Here is an 18,543-nt window from a genome sequence, read left to right on the forward strand (position 1 = left end):
TGCCCAGAGAAGACACCCAATAATGACAAGAGTCCTAAGGAGCCTCTGGTTCCCCATCACAAGTACTATGGACATGCCCCACACTACATTCAGAAAGATTTCACTTACCAAGTAGAAAGGAGACCGAGGGGGAGCCGGCAGCTGACGTCGGGGTCTTACATATGTCGATGCCAAAGCATTGTGCAATGGCCGAAGGTCATCTTCTATTGTGCTGTAAGACTCTGCCGCGGTGTCGAGGGTCACGCTAACTGTGGGTGGGTCCGCAACAGAGAGGGACAAAGATGGTTCTTGTGCACTGGCTGGAAGAAGGCTACTGACAAAACTGGAGATGGTGGGCTTGGTGTCTGTTGTGAGAGAAGCTGCTGTAGTGGAGGCAGAGAATGGTACACTATCTGCTGCAGTGGTGGGCACCACACAGGATGCCAATGGGACAGGCTTGGGTGAGAGTGTGGGCTGCACAGCCACTGCCGATGCCTGAGGAGAGAGCACTGAAGCAGAGAGCAGAGGAATATGAGAATGAGCAGAAACACCTAACGTAGGGGAAGAAGCAGTCAATGTCAGTGGAGCAGAAAACGAGATCACCAGGGGATGGGTGGCTGAAGGAGGCGGCAGCATGGACGTAGGGGCAGAGTCTACAACTGGCGCACCAGTTGAAATGGAGGACAAGTCAGGGGTTGGAGCAGGCACCAGTAACAAAGAAGCCGGGTCTAAGGAAGGTGCTGGTAGTGCGGACATAGGAGCAGGTGTGGAGGCGGGCAACAGGGGCAACGGAATAGGGGTGGAGGCAGGCAATGAAGGCATGGGCGCTGGTGCAGATGTCGACATTGATGGGGACTGCGTGGACACTGGCAAAGAGGGTTGTGGAGCTGGAATCCTGAGAGAAAGACAAGGCAGAGGAGATCGAGCCAAGCCAGATATGACTGGCTGCATAGGCGACACCAATGGAGACACAGCAGTTGGCTCCAAAGCAGTAAGCAAGTTGACCTGGGTATCAGCTGATGCAGGGGGCAAAAGGGCCTGGGCATCAGCTGATAGTGGGGCCTGGACTTCGGCTTGGACAGAGGGCAGAGTTATCGTTGTTACCACAGCAGGCACAGACGTAGAGGTGGAGGACAGTGGAGATGAAGCTATCGAACTGACAGAACCTGAAGTGGTAAATGTTAGTGAGGTAACTGATGCAGAATGCCTCAGTGACGCCAGGGCTATAGGGTCAGGTATCAGTATGGAGTGTGATGAAACAGGTTCACAGGGTGTGCTAGCAGTGGCCAACAAAGGAAGGGAAGATGCCTGAGACACCGGGAGCACACATGAGGACTGGGAAATGGTTGGGGATGGAGCTGACGCAGCATTAACTATAGGTATGGGCACCTTTGCAGATGTTGCTGCCAAGAGAGGAACTGTAGCAGAGGCAGACAACAAGGGCATAGGAGATGATGCCACAGAGGGCAACTTTAGAGCTGTATTAAGTACCAGAGGAGGCAATGAATCTGATGCAGAGGCTTCTAGCAGAGGCGCAGAGTCTGAGGACAGTATTAGCGGCTGGTTACCTGCTGCCTCCAGTATAGAAGCTGTGGCTGTTAACAGGGCAGCAGGAGCCGGGGCAGACAGCACAGGGTGGGAAACAGCGGCAGGAGCTGAGACAGGCAATGGCACAGGGGCAGATAACAAGGGGAGGGGGGAGCCTATGGAAGTGGGTAGATTACCAGGTCCTGGTACAGGCATTATGGGTGAGGGAGTAGACATAACTGTCCGCGGATGCTGGGAGGCAACCTCAGCCAGAGAACTTTGGGTAGCGGAGGACACGGCCAGAGGGGTTGTAAAAGACATAGGTGTTGCTAGTAATGGTAAAGAGGCAGACACTGAGGCTGCAGGGAACGCTGCGGCACTAGGTGGGGTGTAGAGGACAGGGGTGGGCCCACTGTTGCTTGAGGATAGAGGGGAAAGAGCCAATAGAGATACTGGACTGGTCAGGAAACGAGCTGGGATGGGATAGGAGCTGGACACTGTGGTGGGAGCAGAGTTTGCTAGAAGGGCAGGCACTAAGCTCAGGTTGTATGTGGGAGCAGCAGGAGCCATTTTGGGGATGCTAGAAACTGGAGGAGATGGAGGGTTTGGAAGAAGATTCACATACAGGGCACGGTCTGCAGATACTGCTGGGGTCGTGACAGACTGCGAGACATGCACAGCCGTTCCATTACCATTTTGTACAGATTGCGTGTCCAGAGCGCCAACATTGCCATCGGCATTGTGCACAGGTTTTAAGATGGCAGGACAAAGGGCCGTGTCTGGACATACAGTGTGCATGGAGGTGCAGTTGGAGATGCTGGAGTTTTGATTGGGAGCAGGAGCGCAGTTGGGAAGAGCAGGGCTGTGTGTGTGTCTAGGAGGCGGCGAGTGGTGGTTTGTCAGCTGCACTGCTGCAGAGGTTGTCAGAAGTCGAAGGGCCACACCAGACACAGTGGGGCCCAAGGACTCCTCTATACTAGGCTGAGCAGGAGTGGGAGAAGGGAGCCTTGTGGTCAGCGCTGGGCTCGACATCATAAGTAGAGGGCTGGATGCCATAGTCAACGTGGAGGTGGAAACAACTGGAGCTGCATAAAAGTAGAAACCGTAGTCAGGCCTCAGTTCTATTTGAATAGGACACAGTGATGTCTGAGTCCAGTGCATACCTGCTCGCTGCTCCGCAGTTCCATCTCGGACAGACTGTTCTGCAGATTGACTAGAAACAACTCTGAGAAGCGGGCGCACCGGTGGGGCCACAGGATGGCGCTGAGAAGACCCTGGAATCTCTCTGGTAGACTGTCTTACCACAATCTTCACCACACCTGGGGCTGGTGCTAGGAAAAGACAAAGATGTGTGTGGCAGGGTATAAAGAACATGCCCGGGAGCAGGCTCCGATACCTCTAGCCTTAGTAGACCCCCTCACCTTGTCCAGGAGAAGCTGCTGGAAGGTTGGTACTGTTCAACAGTGTGTGCTGAAGAGACTGCATCGACACGGTCTGCACCCCAACCTGCGCTGAAACATTATTCTGTACCAACTGAGAAACTGGTTGGGCGGGCGATGCTGCCTGCTGTGCCAATGCTTGGATGAGAGCGAGCTGGGCAGGCTGGCTAAGCAGATGATGTTGTCCACCAGAAGAGACGAGGTGAAGCACATTACCTGTGACAGAACAAAGTCAACTGTGTACAACACAACAAGTCTGGACACAGCTGGTAACACACATTTGTAAGCTCACCCTGCATTGGTCGGGGTTGACTCACTCCGAGCGGCCGCACCGGAGCACCACTTAATGTGAGTTTGGTGCCCTGTAGCTGTAGAGTAAGTGGTTTTGCGACAGCCTGACTTTGTAGGGGACGACCAGTAAGAGATGCCAACTGTCCCAGGCTGATTACTTCTCCAGCTAAAAACAAACAAGTGTTTTAAGGCAGGTGAAGAAGCTTAGAAGTCTTATGTAACAAAGACGTTACCACAGTTACTCACAAGGCAACCGTGCCTGCATGTCAGGGGTTAGTACAAGCCTCTGGGGGGCACTGCACACAGGCTGAGGGTTCTGTATTGGAACAGACTTCCCTGCCCCGTTGGACACTGGAGTCACAGATGTGGTAGCAGCTGGACATGACTGGACAGGGAGCGGAGCTGGAAAAAAATGGAATTGTCATTAACACTAGAGCCAATGGAAAACATATTGAGCCCTAGGCAACAAGAGCGCAAGTCCTCTCACCCTTCAGGGCAGGTGGCATCGGAGCTGGTAAAGCACAATTACTTGAGGTCAGTGATGGTGGAGTCGCTGGCTGGGGGGTGGTGGAAGGGAGCACATCCTGGCATTTCTGAAGCGGCCGAGAATTGTTGACTACCACTACAGAGCGTGGATCTGGCTTCACCGGTTGCAGCATCCTGGATGAAAGAGAAATGAGTCAGCTGACCACAAAAGATGTTAAATATGTGATGAAAATTATGGTAAGGAGCTAAACACACCTGTTCACCTTCATTTTGAGTGGCCGAGGTCTAGGAGGCGGCTCTGGCGACTCTGCAATCTCCTGGATCAGGGAGCACGACTGCTTGTACTGGGGCAGGAAAACATCCCGCTCATATCTACTAACTCGCCCCTCCATGTTAATGAGGTCAAACAAAGACATGTCTATATGCTGGGGATAGAGAGGGAGAGAAACCATTGTAGCCCCCAGAATTCTGGCACCATTGATGCTGTTAGTCCCCACCCTCCGGGCCCTGTACCTGCCTCGAGTGGGTGGCGCTGCAAAGCCTGAAGAACCAAGGATGGGACTGTATAGCAGATGCCGCTGGTAATGAAGGGTGAATGGATCGGACGTGGGTCAAACAGATTGGGATGATTACACACCTTGCGGAGCTGCATAAGGATGTTAATCACACTCATGAAATGGCCACTGGCCAGAGTCTCCTTTGTCCTATGAAGAGAGATGGAAAATCTTTTGTCAGCGGTCATACCATACAAAGGTGTGGAGGGAGGAACAGTCCATCAGTGAGGTAGCAAGTCCTCAAAGTAATCTGACTTACGCTGCTTGTGACATAAAGTCGTCATATAAAAAGCGTTGACGTTTGGACAGACGGCAGTAGATGACATGCTCGTATTTTTTGGGCATCTGCTTTTCCACATCGTTCTTGATTCTACGAAGGAGGAATGGCCGTAACACCTGAGGACAAATTAGAAAAAAAGCTCAGCTTGTGACGCAACATTCTGAGTAAAGCAAATGTAAGCTCCTTTAGCTTTCAAACCTTGTGCAGCCTGCGCACTAGACCCTCGTTATACTCCTGACTCCCTTCGATCATGCCAGTCAAGGGGTTAGAGAACCATTCCTTAAACTCTCGGTGGGACTGGAAGACGTGAGGCATTAGGAAATGCATGAGTGACCACAGCTCCATCAGAGAGTTCTGCAGCGGCGTCCCGGTGAGCAGCAGCCGCCTCTGACTGGGGAGAACATCAAACTCAGAACAACAGGCAGCAGCGGTGGCGGATGAAGACTTGCACAGCATTCACACTCCACTCACCTGTTGAAGTTCAGGAGACTCTGCCAACGCTGGGACTTGAAGTTCTTGATGTTTTGAGCCTCATCCAGGATGAGATACTTCCAGTTCTTTCTGCGGAAGGCCTGGTGATCTTGTAGGACCAGCTTATAAGAGGTGATGCACACATGGAAAGCGTTGGCTTTCGTCCATCCCTAGAACAAGAGACAAGTAAGTACAGCTGTTGCAGCATCAGTAGGAGAGCTGCCGCCAGCCCTCCACGTACCTGTCTTTTAAGTTTACGCTCTTTCTGAGAACCATAATAGGTAAGTATTTTAAAACTGGGACACCAACGCTTTAGCTCCATTTCCCAGTTTAGAATGACGCTGGTGGGAACGATAATCAGATGTGGGCCCCAGTTACCTAAAAGACACAATAAGGAAATGTAGCGGAGCTGGAGTATATACAATTACATGTATAGAATGTTTCATGAAACTCACCACGTTCACAGGCCAGATGAGCCAGGAGGGAGATTGTCTGAATGGTTTTCCCAAGACCCATCTCATCTGCAAGAATCCCATTCAGCTTCTTTTCATACATAGTTACGAGCCACTCTAGGCCAATGTGCTGGTATTCCCGCAACTCCCCACGTAGTAGAAAGGGAACAGCTGTCTTCACCTGGAAGAGGAGGACACAACAGGTCACAATGATGAAGGCCGAAGACAAAACCGCAGACTTTGTCACGCAAGGAGTAAAAGAAACTAACTAAAGCAAGGAGATATACTCTGCTGGTTACCATGAAGTCTGCTCCAACTTACAGTTCTGCTACCCGGCTTCCCCAAAAATAAGACCTACCCCAATTTTTGGGTAGGCCCAACTCCCCCCCAAATCCCTCAAAATAAAAAAATAAATAAGCCCTAGCAGCATGACATTAAAAAAAAAAGCTAAAAAAAAAAACCCATTATGTAGCACGTCCCTACCTCAGCTCTCCGGAGCTCCGGCAGGCTTCCCGCAGTCCTCGGCCGCCCACAGAAAAATCGCTTCCCGAATATGAGATTCGTAAATCAGGCCTCCAGGAAGCGATGGCTCTAATTGGCTCTTGAGCGCAGCGCTCTATGAACCAACGTGATGGCTGTGATTGGCTAATCCAGTGCTGCATTGATTGGTTCGCATTGTGGAGGCGGGACTTATGAATTGGTCAGTCAATGCCGCAGCTCAGTCAATTCATAAATCCCGCCTCCACAATGCGATGGCTGGCTCTTGAGCGCTGTTCAGCCAATCACAATCGATGCAGCGCTGGATGAAGCAATCACAGCTATCGCATTGGTTCATGAAGTGCTGCACTGATTGGCTGAGCAGCGCTCGAGAACCTATCAGTGCAGCACTTTATGAACCAATGCGATAGCTGTGATTGCTTCATCCAGCGCTGCATCGATTGTGATTGGCTGAGCAGCGCTCGAGAACCTATCAGAGCAATCGCTTCCTGGAGGCAGGATTTATAAATCCCGTAACCAGGAAGCGATATTCTGTGGGCGGCCGAGGACTGCAGAAAGCCTGCTGGAGCTCTGTGTGGCAGCCGTAGGCACGTGGACCGAGTCTAAGATATCCTCTGAAAATAAGACCTAGTGCCTCTTTTGTGGCAAAACGAAAATAAGACAGGGTCTTATTTTCAGGGAAACATGGTAGTTACATGAGGCACTGAGGACTACTCATACAGTTCTGCTCCATTATACAACTAGTTACATGAAGCACAAGAGGTCCACTCCATCATACGAGGTCCACTCCACTATAGCGCTCTACTAGTAAGATGAAGCACAGAGGTCTGCTGCATAATACCGCAATGCTAGGTACAAGATGATCTGATTTGTTGGGGCCTAAATTGCATGCACTGCATGGTCACTGTGGGCAAGAGGATGCGATGAAGGTAAATGGTGAGGTACCTGAGTGGTGGCCAACGTATATCCCTTTGGCTGCAGAGATTCAGCGGTAGCTGCAATGTCAGTGATTTCTTTCTTCGGCTCCGGAGGTTCTCGCTGCAGGCGGTCAATTCCAGGGTCATCGTCATCCTGTTTGACAAGAAACTCCACGCCTTCAGATTCACAGTCTGAAGAGTCTGAAAAGAAAGAATCGTGAGACAGAAACATCCTCTAACCATGCCCCATCCCACCAGGCCCTTCATGTGGAACCACTCACCATAGTCCTCCTGATGTCCCGCACTGTCATGCTCACTCACACTAGCACTTTCTTGCTCTGATGGCAGCACAGAGTATTTCAGTAGTAGCTCCTCTAAGGACATCTCCCCTGTGGAAATTACATTGTTATGTGTCGATACTGTTGAGATTCATAAGAGAAGCAATGTGTTCTTTATTAAAAGGGGTAGTATATTACTACTTCAGCAAGTTGTCCCCTACCCACAGGATAGGAAAGAACTTGCTGATAAGCGGGAGTCTGACCGCCTGGACCGCCACTGATCTAGATATCTTCCACAGCACATCCCTAAATTTTGACAGCATCAGCCGTACATGTGTGCCACTGCTCAATTCACTTCAACAGGAATTGCCAAAGAGAGTTTAAGCGCTCGGCAATATGCCTTGAGGGCATGGCCAGTTGTTGTTATTCCTTCCTTTTTCCTATTTATCTCGCAACATGAGAGTATTCAAAAAGATCTAGAAAAGCTTACACAGCGGGTAGCGACTAACAGAATGGTATTTAACAAGGAGAAATGCAAAGTCTTACATCTGGGCAAGAAAAATGAAAAAAAGCACATACAGAATGGGAGGAATTGGCTAAGCAGCAGCACATGTGAACAAGACTTGGGTACACTAATAGATCATAGACTGAACATGAGTCAACAATGTGATGCAGCAAACAAAAAAGAAAATACAATTCTGGGATGTATTAAGAGAAGCATAGAGTCTAGATCACATGAGGTCATTATTCCCCTTTACTCTTCCTTAGTCTGACCTCATCTGGAATACTGTGTCCAGTTCTGGGCACCCAACGTAATATTTAACTTTCATATTATAACACTAATCGGTCAATTACTTATGCAATATACTACACTACATTATTACAGTATATTGAACATTTACCATCAACCTATGAAAGGGGTTGTACCAAAATATTCTACGGCTAGGTGATGAAGTCTGATCAATGGGGTCCTCCCTCACTGCAGGAATCCCCCGCAGTAAGGAGAAGATTGAATGCAGCAGTGGTCAAGCACGTGAATGCCATTCCATGCATCTTAAATGTTACTGCCAGAGAAAACCAAGTGCTTGTACTCCTCTATTTCCGTCTGACCCAAATAAAATGAGAGGTGCGGCACCGCGCACGTGCGCCTACTGCTCCAATTCAATCTCTACGACACTGCAAGTCCACAGCGGTGAGAAGAGGGGATACGGGAGCCCAGTTCTCAGGATCAGTGGGAGTCTAGGCAGTTAGAACTCCACTAATCAGACTTATCAACTATCCTATAGACAGGTGATAAAAGCTGATTTTGGTACAATCCCTTTTAGCCACAGGTCACAAGCAGGGCTTAATAGACTGAAATCCATGGTAGGCCTAGGAGCCTTCACAAGGCCCATGGCTACCATAGCAAGTGAACTGATGCTGTGCTCCTCATGGGATGGCCCTGCCACACATGGGGCTTATGGAGGGTATGTCTTTTCACACCTACCTTCTCTAGCCAGCTGTGAAAGCTCTTCGACATGATCCTGCTGCCCCGCCATCTCCTCCTCTGCTGCGATGGTGTCCTCCTCATCCTCAGCTGCACAGACAATATACAGTCAGCACTGTGACCATCACTTACAGGATCGTTAGAAAGAGCAGGATTTCCAGAAGTGTATAGAACTAGTGTTGTCATAGACTAGATCAACTGCGGGCCACATGCCGCAACGAGGGACCACTGGCTACACTCTCCTCAGCTCATTTCTAACAGGCCAAATATATTACAACGTTGTATGTGACACAACTACAAATGCCATTTGATGGGTGGGGATAAAACGTCCAAGGTTGTGTGTGGCCACTGGGATACATGGGTGATCTGGGGACAGCCAAGCAAGCAGTAAGATGGCAGGACTCACCATCATCCTCATTCGCTGTGAATTCATCATCTTCCTCCCCCACTTTGTCCTCTTGTTCTGCCTCTTCTTCCTCCTGCTCCGACTCTTCGTCACTGGAAATAGGTTCCTAATGATAAAAAAAAAAAAAAGATCAACAGGCGGCCAGTCATCTCCAGCTGAGTCCATGGCCATGCATAATGCAGATGAACGTTCGCTCTACAGGTGGGCAGAAACTGGCCCAATTGCTGCGGGAGCAGTACCCCTAACATGAGGGATATACACAAATAGGTAAACTAACACTACGAGAGGGCGAACACACAGCAAGATAACACGAGGACAGTAAAGAAACGGCACACATAGCGACACGAGGACAGAGAGGAGAGGGGGCACGCACATTTTCATGGGGAATGCCAGGAGATCACCACCAGTGTTTAGGAGAAACAATGGAGGAAGGCAACAGATTACTCATGAACCTCTGGTTATGAACTTTTCACTTGAAACGATTTCAAAAGTTGATCTGACTTTACTAAGACAAACTTAAAGGGAAACTGGTAATTTTTTCATCACCCCACTATATATAAAAGTCAGCTCACATTACCAGAGTGGTGGGGTAAAATGTGCTTTTGCAGGCGTATACTTTCCAATTCTCATACACTGAAGCACATTGGTAGTCTTTCATACAAGACTCAAATGTAATTTTTCCACAACTTAAGCCATCTGAGAGAGGTTTCACTGTGACTACTTACCTGCGTGAGAGAGTCCTCCTGCAGGATCTCTGGGGGCAGATTCTGCAGCAGCTCATCCAGGGAAAGCTCGCTCTCTCGTTTGAGAAGTTCCAGCTCCAAACGATGAGCCTCAGCATCATTTCCCTCCTGCTGCTCTTCTATTTCTATGGTCTCCTCATCATCCTCCTCTTCGTCTGCAGATTCATGAGGGAGAAAGTCTCCATCTCCTTTTGCCACTGTAGAGCAGAGAGTCTGGAGTTATCCAAAGCCACCTGTGCAGGTCACCCCTTTTCAGTAATGCCACCATCGGTAGACACGTGTCCCTCTCCACGTGTCTCAGTGTCACCAGAAAGGACACTACCACAATGAAGAGAACTTTTTATGGCACCAGCTACCAAATCCAAGCCTACAGAGCCAGGCAGGGACCTGTTTTATCAGTGCACTATTCAATACTGTGTAGATGGATACCTTTTTGGCAAATGGACGGGGCTGGACTGGTCCTCAGCGAGCCTCCCTGAGATGAGCCAACACATGAGGAGCTGGTCTTGCTGACAGGAATAGCTTCATTTAGACTCTGGCTGAGAAGGTCTGAATATTTCTCAGTCTGGCCAACAATAAAGTCCAGCTGCAGGTCCAGAGCCTTCTTTCTCTTTTCCTCCAGACGAGACTGTTGCTTAAACTGCACCACCTGAAACACAGACAGCGGCTCAGCTTGGCTCATAGCAGGTCTAGGGAAGAGAACTGCACACAGTGAGAGGGAGAGAGCTCAAGGCCAGGAGTGCAAGGACGGAGCCGCCGAATGCAAGACGCCTGGAGGAAGCTCAGAACTAGAAGCCCACCTTCTCCACGTTGCTCCAGAACTGGCGCACTTCCTTAGCAATGGAGGTAGCAATTCGTCTCAGCTTAGCCTGTTCTTCTCTTCGGGCTCTCTCCTCCTTCTGCTTCAACTCTTCATGGTGACGAGCCACCATCCGCACAACCTGCAGGACACGAGCAACAGAATTATCACAGAGACGACAAGCAGGAGTGTGTGTGATCGACACGGTCTGTCCTGCAGCAGGAGAATGGTGTCACTAATATTACAGATATTTCTCCCATATCACTCACCCGTCTGGCTACGCCCCTCTTCCAGCGCCGCTCTTGGCCAAAGTCCGCAGAGAGCCATTGCATCTCCTCACACAAATAGTCCCAGTGTACTTTTGGCCGAGTGGGTTCTGGAAACTTTGAAAGACGTCGCGGGGTCCAGAATCCCTCCTTACGCAGCTCTGCTATTCTATTCTCAATCTCTGCTTCCTGCTCAAGAAATAGAGAAAGACAATGAGAAGACATAATGGCAGCTGGAGAATCAAGGAAGGAATGTAACATAAAACCTGCACCAGATTCCTATTTTTAAAAATTTGCAAATAATTTTTTTTTTTTACACTGACTATGCCACTTTAACAAAATGGACAAGTCTTAGTCGCAGAAAACACGTCCGACTGCGAACTGTCAAATTGACTAGATTTTATAAAGGAAACTGGCATAAATTATAGCTGAAATGACAGTTCTTAGCTCGCAGACATCAGATTGTGGTACAAGGGTAGCCTGAGATGCGTCAAATGCATTACAGGGCTTGAACCTCTTATTACACTTGGTGCATTGTCGTCCTGCGGCATGAAAAGCAAGCCTTGGATAAGCGTGCCCCAAGGTGTGCGGCAGAGCTAAGCCCTGGACAGGACACTCACATGTTTCGCCTGCTCTGCAATCTCTGTGTGATTGTCCCATTTCTGTCCTGCTGAACTGTCAGGTTGATTTCCATCCAGTCCGTCATCTGTGGGGGAGCAGGGGCATATATCCCCTATGTCACCTGAAAGGTCAAATGGAGACAGCTCCCCGCTCGAGTCTGGAGACATGGGGGGGTTGCTGCTGGTCAATATGTCCGATGCCTGTGGGAGAGAATCGTCAATAACAGGGGCCCCTGAGGCCTTCATCAAAACCCACCCACTCACCCAGCAACCAATGTGCTACCCACCGGCATCTGCCTCCGAGAAGGACAGGGCTCCATTGTGGTGTGTCCAGTAGGCTCTTCTTTCTCTCGATACTCCAATAAGGGGATTGTAACTCGCTGCAGTGCATGCTGGGTTGCTGCCTCATCCTGGGCCAGACTCTCCAGTCTGGGCCTTCAGACTCGCTTAAAGCGCTGCAAGAAAAAACACGGAAGATAGAAGATGAGAAAATCGGTGCCAGCAACATGGAGAGGACATGATGAGTAAGGGTGCATTTTGCACGGGCGAGTTTACATACATGTGCGAATTTTGTCTCGCAGCAATGAGATAGAAAAGTTGCAGCATGACCTATTTTTTTGCGTTTCCGCAGAAATCTTGCCCACTGTTTGCAATGGGTGAGAAAATAGAAAGAAGTCGCATCACACTTGTGTGTACATGTACGTTTCAAGCGAAAGTGACGAGATTTCGATTTTTTTAAATTCAAAATAAATGCAGTTTTCACACACAAATTCAGCGATGTGATGTTGTCACAAATTGCAGCGCACTAGCAGTGGACATCAGAGTTTTACAAGTGCGATTCCAGTCTGAGTTTCTTGGATGGATACTGCACTCGCCCGTGTGAATGCACCCTAAAAAATATGAAAAAAAGTCTCTACAGATAAGACTGTGGCCGTGTACTTCACCTACAGTGTCCTACAACCGATGAGCGGCGGTACATGGAGCGAGCTCGGGAGTCAGACCCATTCCATACCTGGCCGGCGTCAGCCTTTCTTTGACGGCAGCTCAGAAAAGCTACATATGCTCTGGAGAAGTCATGGAGGCAGGAATAAGAGGTTCGAATTAAAGGGGCACTTAGTCTGATTTCGTTAGCGAAGGGCGCAGGCTGGATGGTGGATTGAGATAAGGGAGGCAATGTAGGGAAGCGCAGTGCGATGGAGAGATTTATGGATGAAGGTAGTAATTTTGAATTAGATTCTACCACACCTCCGTGCGCGTATGTACCGAGGACAATCCCCCGCGCCTCCGTGCGCGTATGTACCGAGGACAATCCCCCGCGCCTCCGTGCGCGTATGTACCGAGGACAATCCCCCGCGCCTCCGTGCGCGTATGTACCGAGGACAATCCCCCGCGCCTCCGTGCGCGTATGTACCGAGGACAATCCCCCGCGCCTCCGTGCGCGTATGTACCGAGGACAATCCCCCGCGCCTCCGTGCGCGTATGTACCGAGGACAATCCCCCGCGCCTCCGTGCGCGTATGTACCGAGGACAATCCCCCGCGCCTCCGTGCGCGTATGTACCGAGGACAATCCCCCGCGCCTCCGTGCGCGTATGTACCGAGGACAATCCCCAGCGCCTCCGTGCGCGTATGTACCGAGGACAATCCCCCGCGCCTCCGTGCGCGTATGTACCGAGGACAATCCCCCGCGCCTCCGTGCGCGTATGTACCGAGGACAATCCCCCGCGCCTCCGTGCGCGTATGTACCGAGGACAATCCCCCGCGCCTCCGTGCGCGTATGTACCGAGGACAATCCCCCGCGCCTCCGTGCGCGTATGTACCGAGGACAATCCCCCGCGCCTCCGTGCGCGTATGTACCGAGGACAATCCCCCGCGCCTCCGTGCGCGTATGTACCGAGGACAATCCCCCGCGCCTCCGTGCGCGTATGTACCGAGGACAATCCCCCGCGCCTCCGTGCGCGTATGTACCGAGGACAATCCCCCGCGCCTCCGTGCGCGTATGTACCGAGGACAATCCCCCGCGCCTCCGTGCGCGTATGTACCGAGGACAATCCCCCGCACCTCCGTGCGCGTATGTACCGAGGACAATCCCCCGCGCCTCCGTGCGCGTATGTACCGAGGACAATCCCCCGCGCCTCCGTGCGCGTATGTACCGAGGACAATCCCCCGCGCCTCCGTGCGCGTATGTACCGAGGACAATCCCCCGCGCCTCCGTGCGCGTATGTACCGAGGACAATCCCCCGCGCCTCCGTGCGCGTATGTACCGAAGACAATCCCCCGCGCCTCCGTGCGCGTATGTACCGAGGACAATCCCCCGCGCCTCCGTGCGCGTATGTACCGAGGGCAATCCCCCGCGCCTCCGTGCGCGTATGTACCGAGGGCAATCCCCCGCGCCTCCGTGCGCGTATGTACCGAGGGCAATCCCCCGCGCCTCCGTGCGCGTATGTACCGAGGGCAATCCCCAGCACCTCCGTGCGCGTATGTACCGAGGGCAATCCCCAGCACCTCCGTGCGCGTATGTACCGAGGGCAATCCCCAGCACCTCCGTGCGCGTATGTACCGAGGGCAATCCCCAGCACCTCCGTGCGCGTATGTACCGAGGAGAATCCCCCTCACCTCCGTGCGCGTATGTACCGAGGAGAATCCCCCTCACCTCCGTGCGCGTATGTACCGAGGAGAATCCCCCTCACCTCCGTGCGCGTATGTACCGAGGAGAATCCCCCTCACCTCCGTGCGCGTATGTACCGAGGAGAATCCCCCTCACCTCCGTGCGCGTATGTACCGAGGAGAATCCCCCTCACCTCCGTGCGCGTATGTACCGAGGAGAATCCCCCTCACCTCCGTGCGCGTATGTACCGAGGAGAATCCCCCTCACCTCCGTGCGCGTATATACCGAGGAGAATCCCCCTCACCTCTGTGCGCGTATATACCGAGGAGAATCCCCCTCACCTCTGTGCGCGTATATACTGAGAATCCCCCTCACCTCTGTGCGTATATACTGAGAATCCCACTCACCTCTGTGCGTATATACTGAGAATCCCCCTCACCTTTGTGCGTATATACTGAGAATCCCCCTCACCTTTGTGCGTATATACTGAGAATCCCCCTCACCTTTGTGCGTATATACTGAGGAGAATTCCCCTCACCTCTGTGCGTATATACTGAGGAGAATTCCCCTCACCTCTGTGCGTATATACTGAGGAGAATTCCCCTCACCTCTGTGCGTATATACTGAGGAGAATTCCCCTCACCTCTGTGCGTATATACTGAGGAGAATTCCCCTCACCTCTGTGCGTATATACTGAGAATTCCCCTCACCTCTGTGCGTATATACTGAGGAGAATTCCCCTCACCTCTGTGCGTATATACTGAGAAGAATTCCCCTCACCTCTGTGTGTATATACTGAGGAGAATTCCCCTCACCTCTGTGCGTATATACTGAGGAGAATTCCCCTCACCTCTGTGCGTATATACTGAGGAGAATCCCCCTCACCTCTGTGCGCGTACATACTGAGGAGAATCCCCCTCACCTCTGTGCGCGTATATACTGAGGAGAATCCCCCCCACCTTTGTGCGTATATACTGAGGAGAATTCACCTCACGTCTCTGCATATATACTGAGGAGAATCCCCCTCACCTCTGTGTGTATATTCTGAGGAGAATCCCCCTCACCTCTGTGCGCGTATATACTGAGGAGAATCCCCCTCACCTCTGTGCGTATATACTGAGGAGAATCCCCCTCACCTCTGTGCGTATATACTGAGGAGAATCCCCCTCACCTCTGTGCGTATATACTGAGGAGAATCCCCCTCACCTCTGTGCGTATATACTGAGGAGAATCCCCCGCGCCTCCGTGCGCGTATGTACCGAGGACAATCCCCCGCGCCTCCGTGCGCGTATGTACCGAGGACAATCCCCCGCGCCTCCGTGCGCGTATGTACCGAGGACAATCCCCCGCGCCTCCGTGCGCGTATGTACCGAGGACAATCCCCCGCGCCTCCGTGCGCGTATGTACCGAGGACAATCCCCCGCGCCTCCGTGCGCGTATGTACCGAGGACAATCCCCCGCGCCTCCGTGCGCGTATGTACCGAGGACAATCCCCCGCGCCTCCGTGCGCGTATGTACCGAGGACAATCCCCCGCGCCTCCGTGCGCGTATGTACCGAGGGCAATCCCCAGCGCCTCCGTGCGCGTATGTACCGAGGAGAATCCCCCTCACCTCCGTGCGCGTATGTACCGAGGAGAATCCCCCTCACCTCCGTGCGCGTATGTACCGAGGAGAATCCCCCTCACCTTTGTGCGTATATACTGAGAATCCCCCTCACCTTTGTGCGTATATACTGAGAATCCCCCTCACCTCTGTGCGTATATACTGAGAATCCCACTCACCTCTGTGCGTATATACTGAGAATCCCCCTCACCTTTGTGCGTATATACTGAGAATCCCCCTCACCTTTGTGCGTATATACTGAGAATCCCCCTCACCTTTGTGCGTATATACTGAGAATTCCCCTCACCTCTGTGCGTATATACTGAGGAGAATTCCCCTCACCTCTGTGCGTATATACTGAGGAGAATTCCCCTCACCTCTGTGCGTATATACTGAGGAGAATTCCCCTCACCTCTGTGCGTATATACTGAGGAGAATTCCCCTCACCTCTGTGCGTATATACTGAGGAGAATTCCCCTCACCTCTGTGCGTATATACTGAGGAGAATTCCCCTCACCTCTGTGTGTATATACTGAGAATTCCCCTCACCTCTGTGCGTATATACTGAGAAGAATTCCCCTCACCTCTGTGTGTATATACTGAGAATTCCCCTCACCTCTGTGCGTATATACTGAGGAGAATCCCCCTCACCTCTGTGCGTATATACTGAGGAGAATCCCCCTCACCTCTGTGCGTATATACTGAGGAGAATCCCCCTCACCTCTGTGCGTATATACTGAGGAGAATCCCCCTCACCTCCGTGCGTATATACTGAGGAGAATCCCCCTCACCTCCGTGCGTATATACTGAGGAGAATCCCCCTCACCTCCGTGCGTATATACTGAGGAGAATCCCCCTCACCTCTGTGCGTATATACTGAGGAGAATCCCCCTCACCTCTGTGCGTATATACTGAGGAGAATCCCCCTCACCTCTGTGCGTATATACTGAGGAGAATCCCCCTCACCTCTGTGCGTATATACTGAGGAGAATCCCCCTCACCTCTGTGCGTATATACTGAGGAGAATCCCCCTCACCTCTGTGCGTATATACTGAGGAGAATCCCCCTCACCTCTGTGCGTATATACTGAGGAGAATCCCCCTCACCTCTGTGCGTATATACTGAGGAGAATCCCCCTCACCTCTGTGCGTATATACTGAGGAGAATCCCCCTCACCTCTGTGCGTATATACTGAGGAGAATCCCCCTCACCTCTGTGCGTATATACTGAGGAGAATCCCCCTCACCTCTGTGCGTATATACTGAGGAGAATCCCCCTCACCTCTGTGCGTATATACTGAGGAGAATCCCCCTCACCTCTGTGCGTATATACTGAGGAGAATCCCCCTCACCTCTGTGCGTATATACTGAGGAGAATCCCCCTCACCTCTGTGCGTATATACTGAGGAGAATCCCCCTCACCTCTGTGCGTATATACTGAGGAGAATCCCCCTCACCTCTGTGCGTATATACTGAGGAGAATCCCCCTCACCTCTGTGCATATATACTGAGGAGAATCCCCCTCACCTCTGTGCGTATATACTGAGGAGAATCCCCCTCACCTCTGTGCGTATATACTGAGGAGAATCCCCCTCACCTCTGTGCGTATATACTGAGGAGAATCCCCCTCACCTCTGTGCGTATATACTGAGGAGAATCCCCCTCACCTCTGTGCGTATATACTGAGGAGAATCCCCCTCACCTCTGTGCGTATATACTGAGGAGAATCCCCCTCACCTCTGTGCGTATATACTGAGGAGAATCCCCCTCACCTCTGTGCGTATATACTGAGGAGAATCCCCCTCACCTCTGTGCGTATATACTGAGGAGAATCCCCCTCACCTCTGTGCGTATATACTGAGGAGAATCCCCCTCACCTCTGTGCGTATATACTGAGGAGAATCCCCCTCACCTCTGTGCGTATATACTGAGAATCCCCCTCACCTCTGTGCGTATATACTGAGAATCCCCATCACCTTTGTGCGTATATACTGAGGAGAATCCCCCTCACCTCTGTGCGTATATACTGAGGAGAATTCCCCTCACCTCTGTGCGTATATACTGAGGAGAATCCCCCTCACCTCTGTGCGTAAATACTGAGGAGAATCCCCCTCACCTCTGTGCGTATATACTGAGGAGAATCCCCCTCACCTCTGTGCGTATATACTGAGGAGAATCCCCCTCACCTTTGTGCGTATATACTGAGGAGAATTCACCTCACGTCTCTGCATATATACTGAGGAGAATCTACCTCACCTCTATGTGTATATACTGAGGGAGAATCTACCTCTCCTCTATGTGTATATACTGAGGAGAATCTACCTCACCTCTATGTGTATATACTGAGGAGAATCTACCTCACCTCTATGTGTATATACTGAGGAGAATCTACCTCACCTCTATGTGTATATACTGAGGAGAATCTACCTCACCTCTAGGTGTATATACTGAGGAGAATCTACCTCCCCTCTATGTGTATATACTGAGGAGAATCTACCTCACCTTTATGTGTATATACTGAGGAGAATCTACCTCACCTCTGTGTGTATATACTGAGGAGAATCTACCTCGCTATCTCTAACACTATGTCCTCTCTCTATCTAAAACTGACCTGCTGGTATTTCCACCCTCCACTAACCGCCCTCATACTGACATCTCCATCTCAGTGTGTGGCGCCACCATAACTCCCAGACAGCATGCCCGCTGCCTTGGGGTCATACTTGATTCCAATCTTCCCTTCATCCCCTACATCCAATCTCTCGCCCGAACATGTCAGCTGCACCTCAAGAACATCGCAAGAATCCGCTCTTTTCTCACTGTGGACACGCTAAAAACGCTCACTGT

At 51.3% G+C, this 18,543-nt stretch overlaps 1 protein-coding gene across 2 annotated transcripts in view; it reads right to left on the minus strand.

The window, feature by feature from the left end:
- Positions 1 to 18,543, minus strand: part of SRCAP (Snf2 related CREBBP activator protein) — a 64,165-nt gene that overhangs the window by 20,634 nt on the left and 24,988 nt on the right. The window contains exons 2-24 of one of the 2 annotated variants that reach the window (XM_066577125.1): positions 11,780 to 11,947; positions 11,493 to 11,693; positions 10,876 to 11,061; positions 10,608 to 10,748; positions 10,237 to 10,456; positions 9,790 to 10,004; positions 9,065 to 9,170; positions 8,659 to 8,748; positions 7,176 to 7,283; positions 6,923 to 7,095; positions 5,483 to 5,660; positions 5,269 to 5,405; positions 5,028 to 5,197; positions 4,755 to 4,947; positions 4,536 to 4,672; positions 4,240 to 4,426; positions 3,978 to 4,147; positions 3,724 to 3,896; positions 3,483 to 3,638; positions 3,238 to 3,402; positions 2,928 to 3,161; positions 2,670 to 2,831; positions 109 to 2,591 (exon numbers count right to left, since the gene is read on the minus strand). In XM_066577125.1, the coding sequence (XP_066433222.1) occupies positions 109 to 2,591; positions 2,670 to 2,831; positions 2,928 to 3,161; positions 3,238 to 3,402; positions 3,483 to 3,638; positions 3,724 to 3,896; positions 3,978 to 4,147; positions 4,240 to 4,426; positions 4,536 to 4,672; positions 4,755 to 4,947; positions 5,028 to 5,197; positions 5,269 to 5,405; positions 5,483 to 5,660; positions 6,923 to 7,095; positions 7,176 to 7,283; positions 8,659 to 8,748; positions 9,065 to 9,170; positions 9,790 to 10,004; positions 10,237 to 10,456; positions 10,608 to 10,748; positions 10,876 to 11,061; positions 11,493 to 11,693; positions 11,780 to 11,812 (6,018 nt within the window). In that variant the 5' untranslated portion in view covers positions 11,813 to 11,947. Of the gene's footprint in view, positions 1 to 108; positions 2,592 to 2,669; positions 2,838 to 2,927; positions 3,162 to 3,237; positions 3,403 to 3,482; positions 3,639 to 3,723; positions 3,897 to 3,977; positions 4,148 to 4,239; positions 4,427 to 4,535; positions 4,673 to 4,754; positions 4,948 to 5,027; positions 5,198 to 5,268; positions 5,406 to 5,482; positions 5,661 to 6,922; positions 7,096 to 7,175; positions 7,284 to 8,658; positions 8,749 to 9,064; positions 9,171 to 9,789; positions 10,005 to 10,236; positions 10,457 to 10,607; positions 10,749 to 10,875; positions 11,062 to 11,492; positions 11,694 to 11,779; positions 11,948 to 18,543 lie in introns of both variants that reach the window. The other variant, XM_066577124.1, reaches the window with a different exon arrangement.

This window comes from Eleutherodactylus coqui, chromosome 8 (assembly GCF_035609145.1).
Source record: "Eleutherodactylus coqui strain aEleCoq1 chromosome 8, aEleCoq1.hap1, whole genome shotgun sequence".
NCBI classification, from domain to species: domain Eukaryota; kingdom Metazoa; phylum Chordata; class Amphibia; order Anura; family Eleutherodactylidae; genus Eleutherodactylus; species Eleutherodactylus coqui.